Source organism: Myotis daubentonii, chromosome 15, assembly GCF_963259705.1.
Source record: "Myotis daubentonii chromosome 15, mMyoDau2.1, whole genome shotgun sequence".
Taxonomy (NCBI): Eukaryota; Metazoa; Chordata; class Mammalia; order Chiroptera; family Vespertilionidae; genus Myotis; species Myotis daubentonii.
Genome location: NC_081854.1, coordinates 11332498 through 11344868, shown reverse-complemented (window position 1 = coordinate 11344868; position 12371 = coordinate 11332498). Strand labels below are relative to the sequence as shown.

The 12371-nt window shown below is 55.7% G+C and overlaps 1 protein-coding gene across 3 annotated transcripts in view; it reads right to left on the bottom strand.

Annotated features, from left to right (window-relative positions):
* The window catches only part of SYMPK (symplekin scaffold protein), a 38925-nt gene that overhangs the window by 8872 nt on the left and 17682 nt on the right, over positions 1-12371 (bottom strand). For 2 of the 3 annotated variants that reach the window (XM_059666113.1, XM_059666112.1), the window contains 9 exons: positions 10274-10428; positions 8186-8336; positions 6949-7153; positions 5724-5874; positions 4502-4737; positions 3231-3312; positions 2905-3018; positions 1910-2057; positions 982-1142 (listed from right to left, as the gene is read on the bottom strand). In XM_059666113.1, coding sequence (XP_059522096.1) covers positions 982-1142; positions 1910-2057; positions 2905-3018; positions 3231-3312; positions 4502-4737; positions 5724-5874; positions 6949-7153; positions 8186-8336; positions 10274-10428 — 1403 coding nt within the window. The remainder of the gene's footprint in view (positions 1-981; positions 1143-1909; positions 2058-2904; positions 3019-3230; positions 3313-4501; positions 4738-5723; positions 5875-6948; positions 7154-8185; positions 8337-10273; positions 10429-12371) is intronic. The other variant, XM_059666114.1, reaches the window with a different exon arrangement.

The window sequence follows — 12371 nt, the reverse complement described above, 5'->3', positions numbered from 1 at the left end:
CCCCTTCTGGGGCTGCCAGCGCCCCAGCTGCTGCCATCTCCGTGAGCACCTAGCACAGGGAGCGGAGGGCCAGGCCTCAGGCGGCGGCGCCCTGCTCTGCCCGAGGAGTGAGCGGAACTGACAGGTCTTGGCCCTCAAGGAGCCGCACTCCAGGGGCTCACCTCCAGGCCGGGGGAGACTGCTCCCTGCTCACAAGGAGCCCACCGTCCCCATTTACAGGGAAGGACAGGCTGGGTCTGGGGGGCAGGTGGTGGGACAAAGATACCACACTCTCCTTTTGCTTCTGTTGGAAACGTTCCGTAATAAAAAAATCAGAGGCAGAGACATACGAGTGGTTTCAAATCCAGCTGCACACGGGCAGGACAGACCCTCCAGGTCCCAGGTGCCAGTGTGCACCTGAGCTTCTCATGGGGGTGACCCTGTGGCGCCAGAGGCGGGGGAGGGCCAGCACGTAAACGACATGTTCACACGAGTTCCTCCAACAAACTCGGGGACCGCGCCCCGCCCTGCCATGTTCACAGAGTGAGAAAGTGAGAGGCAGCTCAGCCTGTGTGGCTCAGTGGTTGAGGGTTGACTTATGAACCGAGAGATCATGGTTCGATTCTCAGTCAGGGCACATGCCCAGGGTGCAGGCTCAGCTCCCAGTAGTGGTGTGCAGGAGGCAGCCGATCAGTGATTCTTTCTCATCATTGATGTTTCTCTCTCTCTCTCTCTCTCTCTCTCTCTCTCTCTCTCCCCCTTCCTCTCTGGAATCAGTAAAAATATATTAAGAAAAAAAAAGAAAGTGAGAGACAGAATGTGAACTCAGGTCTGCCCAACTCCAGGTGACAACTGTGGGGCCACCCTGCTGTCTTCTCACGAACGGATGGGCGTGTCCACGACCCACAAGCTGCAGAGCAGCTGGGCCCGGGGAGAGAACCTTAGAGCTTAGCTCCCACAGCGGAGACGACGCCAGGGGAGGGGCTGGGGGTGGGGCCTCACCGGCTGCTCGATGACCCTCAGCACCGTCCGCTTGATGTCGGCGATGGCCTCAGTGTACACAGCGGCCAGTTCGTGGATCAGCTTGTGGTTCTGAGGTAGGAGGGCCAGGTAGAGGTACAGACACTGCTTCACTGTCTCGTCGGTCCAGGGCGCTGCCACCTCTGATGGGCAGGAGACGGGATCAGGCTGGCCCACTCCCCTCTATCCCTTCCCACCCCCCGTGCCTGCCCCTTCTTGGGTGCAGGCAGAGAAGAGAGCGGGCCCTGGAAGCCGACTGTCCTAGGGCAGGAAGCCAATCATCCGGGAAATGGGGTGGGACCAGGACTGCCCCCCTTTTAGAAACCTCTGCACTGAATTCCCACCTCGTCCCCTCTGACCACCAATCCCCAGGGAGCAGGTCTCCCCCTGCCCCTCTCCTGCTCAGAGCACACGAACGCCCTGTGCCCTCAGCTGTAAGTCCCAGCTCCTCAATTTGCTCCCCCGCCAGGCCCTGTGGGGCAGCCTCTGCCCCTGGGGTTCTGTGATCTAACAGCCCCCGTCCCCCAACCCCCCAGCCCTCACTGGGAGGCTGTGCCTGGAACGCTGCTGCCCAGCCCTTCCTTTCGCACCATCTGTAGTCCTGGGGGGACCAGGCCTTTGCTGAGGGAACAGGCGATGGTCCTGCCCGGCCCCTCCTGGAGCCCCATGGCTAGCTCTCCTGTCCTCCAGGACATTCTCCCGACCCCTCGGGTTGGGTCAGGTGCCCCCTGGGCTCCTACGCTCCCTGCTTTCGCCATCCTGGCGTGCTGGTTCTGGCTATTACTCTGCTGTATTCCCCAGTGGGCGGGGCGGGGTGGGGCTCGGCTTGGACCCAGCTGTTTCCAGGGTCCAGTCCAGAGCCTGGGTCACAGCACGTGCTCAACAGGCATCTGATGAATCTGCACCAGACCTGTGTCCTTGTCGGCTCCAAACAGCACCGATGGCGGGTTGGGGTGGACCAGGAGCTGCAGGTAGTTGAGGGCAAATTTCTCCACATACTCTCGCAGCTGCTCCTTCTCGTACATGCGCTTGATGAACAGCAGGGCCTGGGAGCGCACCTGCAGAGTGGTGGCAGGATGGTGGAGGGAGGCAGCCGAGCCGACGCCGGCAGCACCAGTGTGAGCGGGCCCATGCTCGAGAAAGGCCAGGCCCAGCCGAGTTACCTGCGCCCCCGGCTGTGAACCCACTCCGGGTCCCGCCTCACCTCGCCGCCTACCTGCTCACCCGACCCCGTGTCACCTGCCTTGCTTGTACCAAACCAGAATGAGCTTTCCTCAGTTCCTCAAAGGGGACAGCATCTCCCTGGCTGTGTGAGTGGCAGAGGTCCCCACTGTTTGGAATGCCTGCCACTGGCCATATCCTGGGTCACTCAGACCTCCCCCGCTGGGAGCCATGAGCACAGACAACACCACAGGCCGAGCTGGAGTACACGGAGGGTCTGCTGAGCGAATGGCCACGGGACACCAGGAAAGGGGCTGGCGTGAGGCTGCAGCAGGGATGGGTCCAGGGCCCTCTCAGCTCATGCACACACGTTCCCTCTGCCCAGAGCACACGGCTCCCACGCCTCCTTCCCCAGAAGCCTTTCTGACCTCTCCCTGCCCATCCCCCAGCAGATGGTCAGGGCTCCCAGCCACCTAGTGTCACCGCCCGCTGAGAGGTCACTGCTCCTCTCCTGGTCAGCGCCCCAGGTCCCAGCACAGCGCCGGGCTTTAAGAGGGGCAGGAATGGACCTGCCCGTCCTGGGAGGGTGAGTGTACATGTGTGTGCATCCTAACAGCCTCATGACATCATACGTGGAAACACCCCCACCCAGGAACTGCTGCGAGAAGGGCGCCGCCCAGGGGCCTGTGGTGGGAGCAGGCTGGGCCCTCAGGACGGGAAGGGCCCGGGACGGTGGGGAATCACCTTGTCCTTCTCATGGGAGCTGAGGTCCAGCAGGACGTGCAGGTACTGGAACTGGCGGGACGGGCGCTTGAAGATCAGGTCTCGGAGGGTGGACATGCCCAGGTAGGTGCGACTCTGGCAGGAGGGAGGGGCCGGGCTCAAGCCGCCTGCAGGAGCCTCGGGGGGCTCTCCTGCCTTGCTCAGAGCTGGACCTGCCCTCACACCCCTTCCACACGGTCTCGGCTGGGTGCCCCACGCAGGGCCCAGTCCCCGCCACAGGCTGCCGTGCACAGGGCTCTGGCCCCTCCGAGATGCTGGGGACAGAGGGAGTCTGCGGCCCTGCCTACCTCATCCTCGCAGTACTTGCGAATCACCTCCAGGGCACTCTCCGTGATCAGCGGCGCCTCCAGCACAACCTTGGTGAAGATCCTGCCAGAGGGGGGGACACGGAGCGGCTGCAGAGAGGCCGCTTGGCCCCCGGTTCTGTGAACCACAGAGCTCAGAGGCCGCGGCGCACGCAGCCACGCAGAGCTCTGAGGGCAACAGGAGGGTTCAAACGCTGCCAGCTGGGTGACCTGGGAGGAGACTCACCGCTCTGAAACTGTTTCTCCCCTTTGTCAACTGGGGACTCCTAGCTCTGCTCATGTAATACAGCAGCAGAAGGGAAAGAGGAGGGGGGAGGACTTTGCTATTTTTGATGTGGAGGCCACAAAAGAGATAACAACGGAGTCAACGCTGGTGGGTGAGAAGGAGCCAGCCATGCGGTGTGGGGAGAGCATTCCAGGTAGAGAGAACAGGAAGTACCAAGCCCTAAACTTGGCATGTTCAAGAAATACGCCCTGACCGGTTTGGCTCAGTGGATAGAGTGTCGGCCTGCGGACTGAAGGGTCCCAGGTTCAATTCTGGTCAAGGGCATGTACCTGGGTTGCGGGCACATCCCCAGTAGGGGGTGTGCAGGAGGCAGCTGATCGATGTTTCTAACTCTTTATCCCTCTCCCTTCCTCTCTGTAAAAAATCAATAAAATATATTAAAAAAAGAAATAGATGACAGGCCAGTGTGGTGAAAGTTTGGGGGTGGCAAGGAGCAGAGGGGCAAGAAAAAGAGCCTAAGAGGTAGGTAGGGACTGGATTCCACAAGGCCCCAGGGCATGGGGAGGCGCCTGCAATTCATGCCGAGAGCACTGGAGAGCCAGGGAAGGGTTTTAGTGGGCAAGCAACAAGACAGGATTTGCATTACACAGTGTCCCCTGGCTGCTGGGTGGAGGATGGATACATAAGCTGGAGGCTGAGAACACACAGGCAGGCACACAACCGGTCCCGGGGAGAGAGGGGCCAGCACTGCTATTTACAGGTGGGAAAAGGAGGCCCGAAGGGTGAGTGACAGGCTCCGTCAGGCGCAAACAGCAGAGCTGGAGATCACGCCCCCGCGGGTGTGACCAGAGCCCACACCGAGCGCCCTTCTCTGGGCCTCCAGCCCGTGGGAGAGGAGGGAGAAGGACGGACACACGCAGGGCTGGCCGGGTGGCGGGGAGAGGGAGGTGGCCAGGAACTGGAGAGGGAAGCCGGGACGCAGGAGGGGGGTGCTTGGGGACAGGAGGGTGCAGGGCCGCCCTCTCACCCGTCCTTCTGGTCTGGCTTCTCCTGCAGGCCGGAGAGCAGGCGGATGAGGCAGTCCTCGTACTTGTCCAGGGAGCCCGAGGTACCGGCGGCGAGGTAGGCGTTGTACTCCTGGTAGAGCCAGGCGAAGGCCAGGTCCAGGCGGGCTCGGACGTCCTCCAGGATGAAGGACAGGACCTCAGCCTTCAGGCCCGCGTCGAACTGCGTCACGAGGCTGGCCAGGATCTTTATGCGCACCTGGCAGGAGAGCGAGCGCGTCGGCAGGCAGTGGGCAGCCCCCCCAGGCTCAGCGCACCCAGTGCGGACCCCGGTGAAGAGCCTTATGCCCAGCAGGTCCCATTTGGGGGAAACAAATGAAAAGGAGAAGAAAATCAAACATTATAGAATAAAATGAGTTTCTAAGAGCAGGACCCATGCACTTAAATACACCAAAAAAGATCTTGAAGGATTCCAGAATTTGCCTCGGGAGAGGAATGGGGTGCAGATACCTCTATAGCCTGGAGCTCTTTAAAAATTTCTTTCCTTTTTTAAAAAATATACTTTTATTGATTTTAGAGAGAAAGGGACAGGAAAAGAGAAACACCAATGGTTTGTGTACCTTCTACAACCTGACTGGCGATTGAACCTGACACCCGGGCATGTCTCCCAACCAGGAACTGAACGGAGACCTGTTGGTGCCCAGAGGACGCTCAGCCGACCGAGCCACACCCGCCGGGGCCGGAGGCCTTTCCTAACAGAGCGCTGATATACTACTTGGCTAATGAAACAAACCTGCCTGGCCAGGTGGCTCATCTGGTTGGAGCATTGTCCTGTACACCAGAAGGTTGCAGGTTCGGTTCCGGTTAAGGGCACATGCCTGGGTTGTGAGCTCGATCCCCAGTAGGGGACGTGCAGGAGGCAGCCAATCAATGAGTCTCTCTCATCATTGATGTTTCTCTCTCTCCCTCTCCCTTCCTCTCTGAAATCAATAAATATTTTTAAAAAAAGAATAAAAATAGTGTTAAGCACGGAGAACACAATGGCAGCCAGCCCTGTGCTGAGAGCACGCGCAGTCCACGCACTCCTTCCCCCGCCACCCGCGTGGATGTGGAGGGCAGGCGGCTTGGAGAAGGGGTCGGCTGGCGAGCGGCCGAGCTGGGAATGAGCCGGGAGGGGCGTCTCTCTGCCGTGGGGTGGGCTCCGGGGACAGGGGCTGGGAGGATGGGCTCGGAGGCCGGGCGCACCTGGGCCGCCCCGCTGCAGGCCACAGCCTTCTCAGCCCGCAGGATCCGCTTCACGGCGCCCAGCTTCATGGCCTCGACCTGGGCGTCCGTCAGGGGCTTCAGGGCATCGCTCAGACGGAAGATCTTCTTGCGGCCCCCGGCCCCCGCCAGCCTACGTGGGAGACAGGGACAGAGACTCAGAACCCCCTTTCCGGAGCTCGGGCCCAGCCGTGTCTCCAGGCCACGCAGACACCGCACGCTGCCTGCCTGACGCCCCTGTGACCCTGAGGTGCGGCGGAGCACGGGGTAACGAGGAGGAGGAGGAGGAGGAGAATGTTCTCGTCTGTGTAAAGGGTGTCGCAGGAGAGCGGCCATGAGGAGGCAATGAGGGAGCGGAGATCTGAATGAAGAGAGGGGACGGTTCACACAAATTCTAGGCAGAGAGAACAGGAAGTGCAAAGGCCTTCAAGAGGGGAACAGAGCCTGGAGGGGCAGTAGACCAGGCATGGCCCCGCTGACGGGACACTGGGCAGGGACCAGCTGGATCTTGGGTCCCTGAGGGAGGTAATAATGGGGACAGTGATGGTCACAACCAGCAGCACTTACGACACGTTAGGAACCATGATCACTCTCAACCCTAAGTTAATTATCTAACCATGACTGTGAACTCAATTTAATTCTCTCTTGATCCTTAGAGATCGATAATATCCCAATTTTATATATAAGAGGATGTTTTTATGCAGAAAAATCCCACAAACTACTAAGGCCCTGGTCAGTGTGCCAAGCGGTTAGAGCGTCAACCCAGGCACCAAAGGGTGGTGGGTTCTATTTCCGGTCAGGGGCACAGAGTGGGTTGCAGGCTTGAACTTCAGTTCTGGTTGGGTGGGTATAGGAGGCAACTAATCCTCCCTTCCACTCTCTAAAAAAAAAAAAATCAGCCCTACTGGTTTGGCTCAGTGGATAGAGCATCAGCTTGTGGACTGAAGGGTCCCAGGTTCCATTCTGGTCAAGGGCACATGCCAGGTTGTGGGCTCGATCCCCAGTGGGGGTCATGCAGGAGGCAGCCGGTCAATGATTCCCATCACTGGTGTTTCTGATTCTCTCTCCCTCTCCCTTCCTCTCTGAAGTCAATAAAAAGAAAAAAAGACCCTGTCTCTCTTAATCTTTGTCACACACACACACACACACACACACGCACACACGCAGGCCCCCCGAGTCTTATACCAGCACCTGCAGGGGGACTCACCGGGGCTGCGTGACAGGGATGATGGGCTCTGGCCTTCTCTTGGCCTGGGGCGCCTCCTCCTCCAGAGTGGCCATGGAGCCCAGGGAGCCCACCACCGAGATGGCCTGGCCCTGGGCTGACAGGCGTCGCTTGATCAGGACACTCTCAGGCTTCACCACCTTCTCCTCCTTGGGCTCCTCCTTGCACTGCTTGGTCTGCTCCACACCTGAGAGGAGGCGCAAACAGGATCCGGGCCCGTCAGACCCACCTGCTCCCATGCAAGAACCTCCCGTGCACCAGGCTCTAGTCAAGGCTCAGACACACAAAACTCATTTAAACCTGCAAAATGCATGCCTGGAACAAGCAGGCTTTGTATCACTTGGCAACACAACAACGGAGGCTCCGACTAGAAATGCCACTCACTGCTGGAGGGGCTAATGGACGGCCACTTCAGGAAGCGGATGGACATTTAATGGCAACCAACACACCCTGACACATGACCCAACAACGCCATTATATACTCAAGATACACGAGGGCACGTGTACATCAAAACATGTACACATTGCCGAAACCGGTTTGGCTCAGTGGATAGAGCAGGGGTGGGCAAACTTTTTGACTCGAGGGCCACAATGGGTTCTTAAACTGGACCGGAGGGCCGGAACAAAAGCATGGATGGAGTGTTTATGAACTAATGGGTCCCAGGTTCAAGTCCAGTCAAGGGCACATGCCTGGGTTGCGGACTCAATCCCCAGTAGGGGGCGTGCAAGGAGGCAGTCGGTCAATGATTCTCTCTCATCGTTGATGTTTCTATCTCTCCCTCCCTCTCCGAAATCAATAAAATATATTAAAAAAACAAAACAAAAAAGCACCCGAGGCTCAGAGAGGTTAAGAAACTTAGCCCAAGCCACACAGCCATGAGTGACTGAGACAGCCTGATTCAACGTAGACATCAAACCTGTCTGTCGGATTTCAAAGTTCAGGGTCTAAAATACTGAGCACTAATAGATCTCCAGGATCTGTAGCTATTCATTATTATTTAAAATATATTTTTATTGATTTCAAAGAGGAAGGGAGAGAGATAGAAACTTCAATGTTGAGAATCACTGACCGGCTGCCCCCTGTGGGTCTGTAATTATTAACACCTAAAAGCTCACGTGATTTTCATCTGTTCCACCACGAGGAAGGGCCCTTCCAGTAGGAGAAACCAGGAGGCACAGGGCCAGTCCCTGGTCTGAGTCGGCTCCGTGTGACACTCACCTGGCCCCAGTCCTGCGGCCGTCATCTGTGTGGCCATGAGCCGAGCCAGGTGCTTGATCTGCGCTTCGGTGCCTGCCGACTCCACTGGGGTGTAGATGGCTTGAAAGGAGGCAGGCATGACCTCAGGCAGGTACACCATGCTGATGAGGACCTGTGGACAGCCAGGAAGAGCAGCCTTTCCTTACTCATTGACTGGATAAGCGCTGGCTCCATGCCCAGGCCACTGGGGAAATGGCAGTGACCACGACAGACCTGGGCCTGCTCTCACGGAGCTCAGACCCCCGGGGCAGTCAGAGGGGCCACGAGTAATGATGCAGTGTGGTGTGTGACGGGGGAAGAAGGGCCAGGGACAGCTCTGGGTCCCCGAGGAACTGGCACCCAGGCTGAGAACTGAGAGGAGGATGAGAATCCGGCCGGCAAAGGGCAAAGTCTTGCTGTGGGAGGGTATGTATCAGGTGCAAGAGCAGCATGGGTGGAGGCAAAGAGGCACAGAGCCGGAGCCCTGCCCGGAGAGGGGAAGGAGGTTCAGTAAGAAATAGAACATGGGCCAGAAATTCGCTTAAAAAAAAAAAATCAGTGTCCTAAAAACGCATATCCATGCCTGTCAGGAAATTAAAACAAAAGATAATTTCAAGCTAAGATTAAACTTGGAAGTTTAGGCACATACTTAAATGCTTATATTGGAAAAGAAGACAGAAAACTAATAACCAAGCATTTAACTTAAAACTGTGGGAAAAAACACTCAAAGAAAGTAGCAGGAAAGAAAGAAAGGGGAAAAAAAAGAAAGGAGGAAAGAAAGAGACAGCAGGATAAAACAGAAAAGGTTACAAAAAGAATATCAACAACAATTAAGAGCCAGTTCTTGGAAATCACTGAAAACAAGCAAATCTATGGCAGGATTGAATTAAAAAAAAAAAAAGAAGAAAGAAAAAAAGAGTACGGACACAGAGGGGCACATTACCACAGCAGGATTGTAAAAGCGTAAGAATCCTATGAACAACCTCCTGCCAATTATCTGAAAAGGACAATTTCCCAGGAGAACAAGGAGAGACAAGGTACGAGTTAATGGAAGCCACATCAGACAGGGACTGAGGCGAGTTGAATTTAAGTTTATCTACAAGGAAACAGAGGGCCATGGCAGGGATCTGAACAGGGAAGTGTCAGGACTTGTATGTTAGAAAAACGCGCCAGCCAGGAAGTAGGCGGTGGTGCTCCGGGTGAAAGGGTGGGGCCTGGACCAGGCCAGGTCTGGGGATGGAGAAGAGGGGCAGGATGGGGGAAGGCAAAGAGCTTAACTCCCAGGTTTCTGGCTTAGCAACTAGGAGGCCGGTGTGCCAGGACAGGAGGGGCCACGGCCTGTAGAGAGAAATGTCACAAGTTTATCTTGACATGTTGAGTCTGAGATGCCTGTGGAACACCCGAGAAAGAGGCAGGAGATAGCTGCATACCGAGGCCTGCAGCTCACCACAGAGCTAACTCCTTCTCGCCGCTATCATGACAGAAGTTCCACCCCTTTCACCAACAACTAACCCGTGGGGTCCGCAGGCAGAGAGAAGGGGAGGCTGAGGGTGACTGCTGACCACCGTGGGAAGACGCACTCTTCCACGAGCACCCAACAGAGAGGTCTGGGTGCTGCGACAGCCCGATGACAGGTGTGAGACTCACTCCCCCCAGCCCCCAATCAGCTCAATCCAGCTGTTCTTTCTGTGGAGCAGGGTCACGTGGGGAATCTGGGGAAAATGCTGGCCATCCTGCTCCCCAATGCTGATCTCACACCACTTAGCACACAAGTCCTGGGGTGAACTCTCTCGTTAATACACCCCTGCCCCTGGTGAGAGTGAGAGTGAGTGGGTTTGGATGGGAACTCAGACCACCTAGAGACAGCAGGGGGTGGTGACCAGGGACCCCTGAAGGAGTATAGGTCAGAGAAGAGGTCCGAGGGCCCCCTGGCCCACACCCTCCCCACTGAGAACAGGGGGTGTTTCAGGACTGATGCCACCTGCAGAGGTGAGTGTGGAGTGGAGGCAGGGAAAGGACTACAGGCCCTTCCTCCCCGCCCTGTGGGGAGCGGCCCCCACCCTTCCTCACCAGGTTGGCCACATTGTCGGGTGTCAGCAGAGGCTGCAGGAACTCGGCAGTGATGTCTGTGTCTGACTGGCCCGAGATCTGGGCTGAGACCTTCGAGGTCCCCGATGGGCCTGGTTCCAGATCCTTGTCCTCGTCGTCCTCCCCCAGGTTGGGCTCTGGGAGAGAGGAGACAAGATGCTGGCTCTAGAGAGGCAGCGGGTCCTCCCTCCGCCCCGGGCGCCCGGGGCCCTGCCTCCGGGCAGCCTCAGCGGACAGCAGTGCAGTGGACGAAGACTGGGCTGCAGGCCTGGCTCTGCCATCGAAGGGCCATGTGACCCTGGGAACTAACTGCTTCTCTCTAGGCCTCAGTTCTCTCATCCGGGAAACGGGAACAAGTCAGCCCAGCCCAGCTGATCACACTAAGCTCCAAGAAGATAAAAACTGGTCAACTAATCATTTCCAGAGCTTTACTGTTTAAAGCCTCTACCTTAGAAATAGTGCTCACCTTCACCAGGTTCAGGGAAATGTAAAAACCACCCAGTAAGAGCACTTTTGCCTCTGTGATGGACAAAATATAAAGGTTGCTCAGCCTGGGCTGCTCAGTTGCTTGAGCACTGTCCCATGCACCAAGGGATTGCAGGTTTGATTCCCAGTCAGGGCACATGCCAGGCTGTGGGTTCGATCCCCCAGTAGGGGGCATGTAGGAGGAGGCAGCCAATCAAAGATTCTCTGTCATCATTGATGTTTCTCTCTCTCTCCCCCTCTCCCTTCATCTGTGAAATAAAAACATACATTTAAAAAAGAAAAGGTTGGTATGACAGTTGTTAGTAGGGGTGTGGACTGCGGAAATGTAAACTGGTTCAGCTTTTCAGAACGGCAATTTGTTAGCAGGTCGAGATTTTAAATGTGCACATCTCTTCGACAGAGCCAATTCCGCTTCTAGATATCTACTCTGAAAACGTCTATCTATTTTCAAGGTGAAATGTACAGAGTCCACGGCACGGACAGCACAGAGAGGTGAAACAGCCTCCGTCAGTAGGAACAGGCTGGTTGAACACAAGCACAGTGGCTCTGGCTCACGGAGAAACACCGATCCTGTGAACCTTAGAAAAAAGCATTCACGAACAGTCATGTTCCTTGAAGTTGTCTTTATAAAAATGGAAGAACTGGAATGTCCAACAGGGTGATGATTTAAGTACTTTGTAACGTTGCATTAACCAAAGGCACATGTAACTTAATTACAAAAGGTTCAACAGCTCAATAATGGGCACTTCATAGAAATGCAAATGGATAATAAATGTAAAACAATGTGTAGCCTGACTCCAACTGAAGGAAGCAAATAAACCGAGGATACGGTTTATACCCAGAAGTTGCACAGAATGTCCAGGGCTGGTAAGAGTGGTGTGTGTAAACCCCAGCGCAGTTTTTTTGGAAAACAGTTTGGCAATGGGCATCAAGCATTTAAATGCACCCAGCAGCAACGGGCACAGATTTGATCCCCCCCTCCCCCAGATATGATCTCTGAAACTATTCCATATCTAAAAGAAACCAGGGCTCCTTAGAGAAATGTTGATTCCAAGGCTAGGGTAAGGAAAGTACAAGATAAGCCCAGAATATCTTACGTCAAAAATAAAGAACACTAAAAAAAAAACCGTATAGGCCCTGGTCAGAGTGGCTCAGTTGGTTGGAGGGTCATCCTGTAGACCAAAAGGTGGTGGGTTCAATTCCAGGTCAGAGCACACACGCAGGTTGCAGGTTCGATCCCCGATCCAGGTGCATGCAGGAGGCAACCTATCGATGTTTCTCTCTCTCCCTCTTGCTTTCTCTCTCTAAAATCAATTAAAAACAAAACTTATAGAGCGCATTAAAGGGACACAGCAGCCAGCTCAAAGGCTCAATAAAGGCAATTTGGGCAGCAAAATTAATGACAACAGTAATGGATCATAACCCAGAGAATAAATAAGAATCCACAAATCAGCCCTAACCGGTTTGGCGCAGTGGATAGAGCGTCGGCCTGCGGACTCAGGGGTCCTAAGTTCGATTCCAGTCAAGGGCATGTACCTTGGTTGCGGGCACATCCCCAGTAGGGAGTGTGCAGGAAGCAGCTGATGGATGTTTC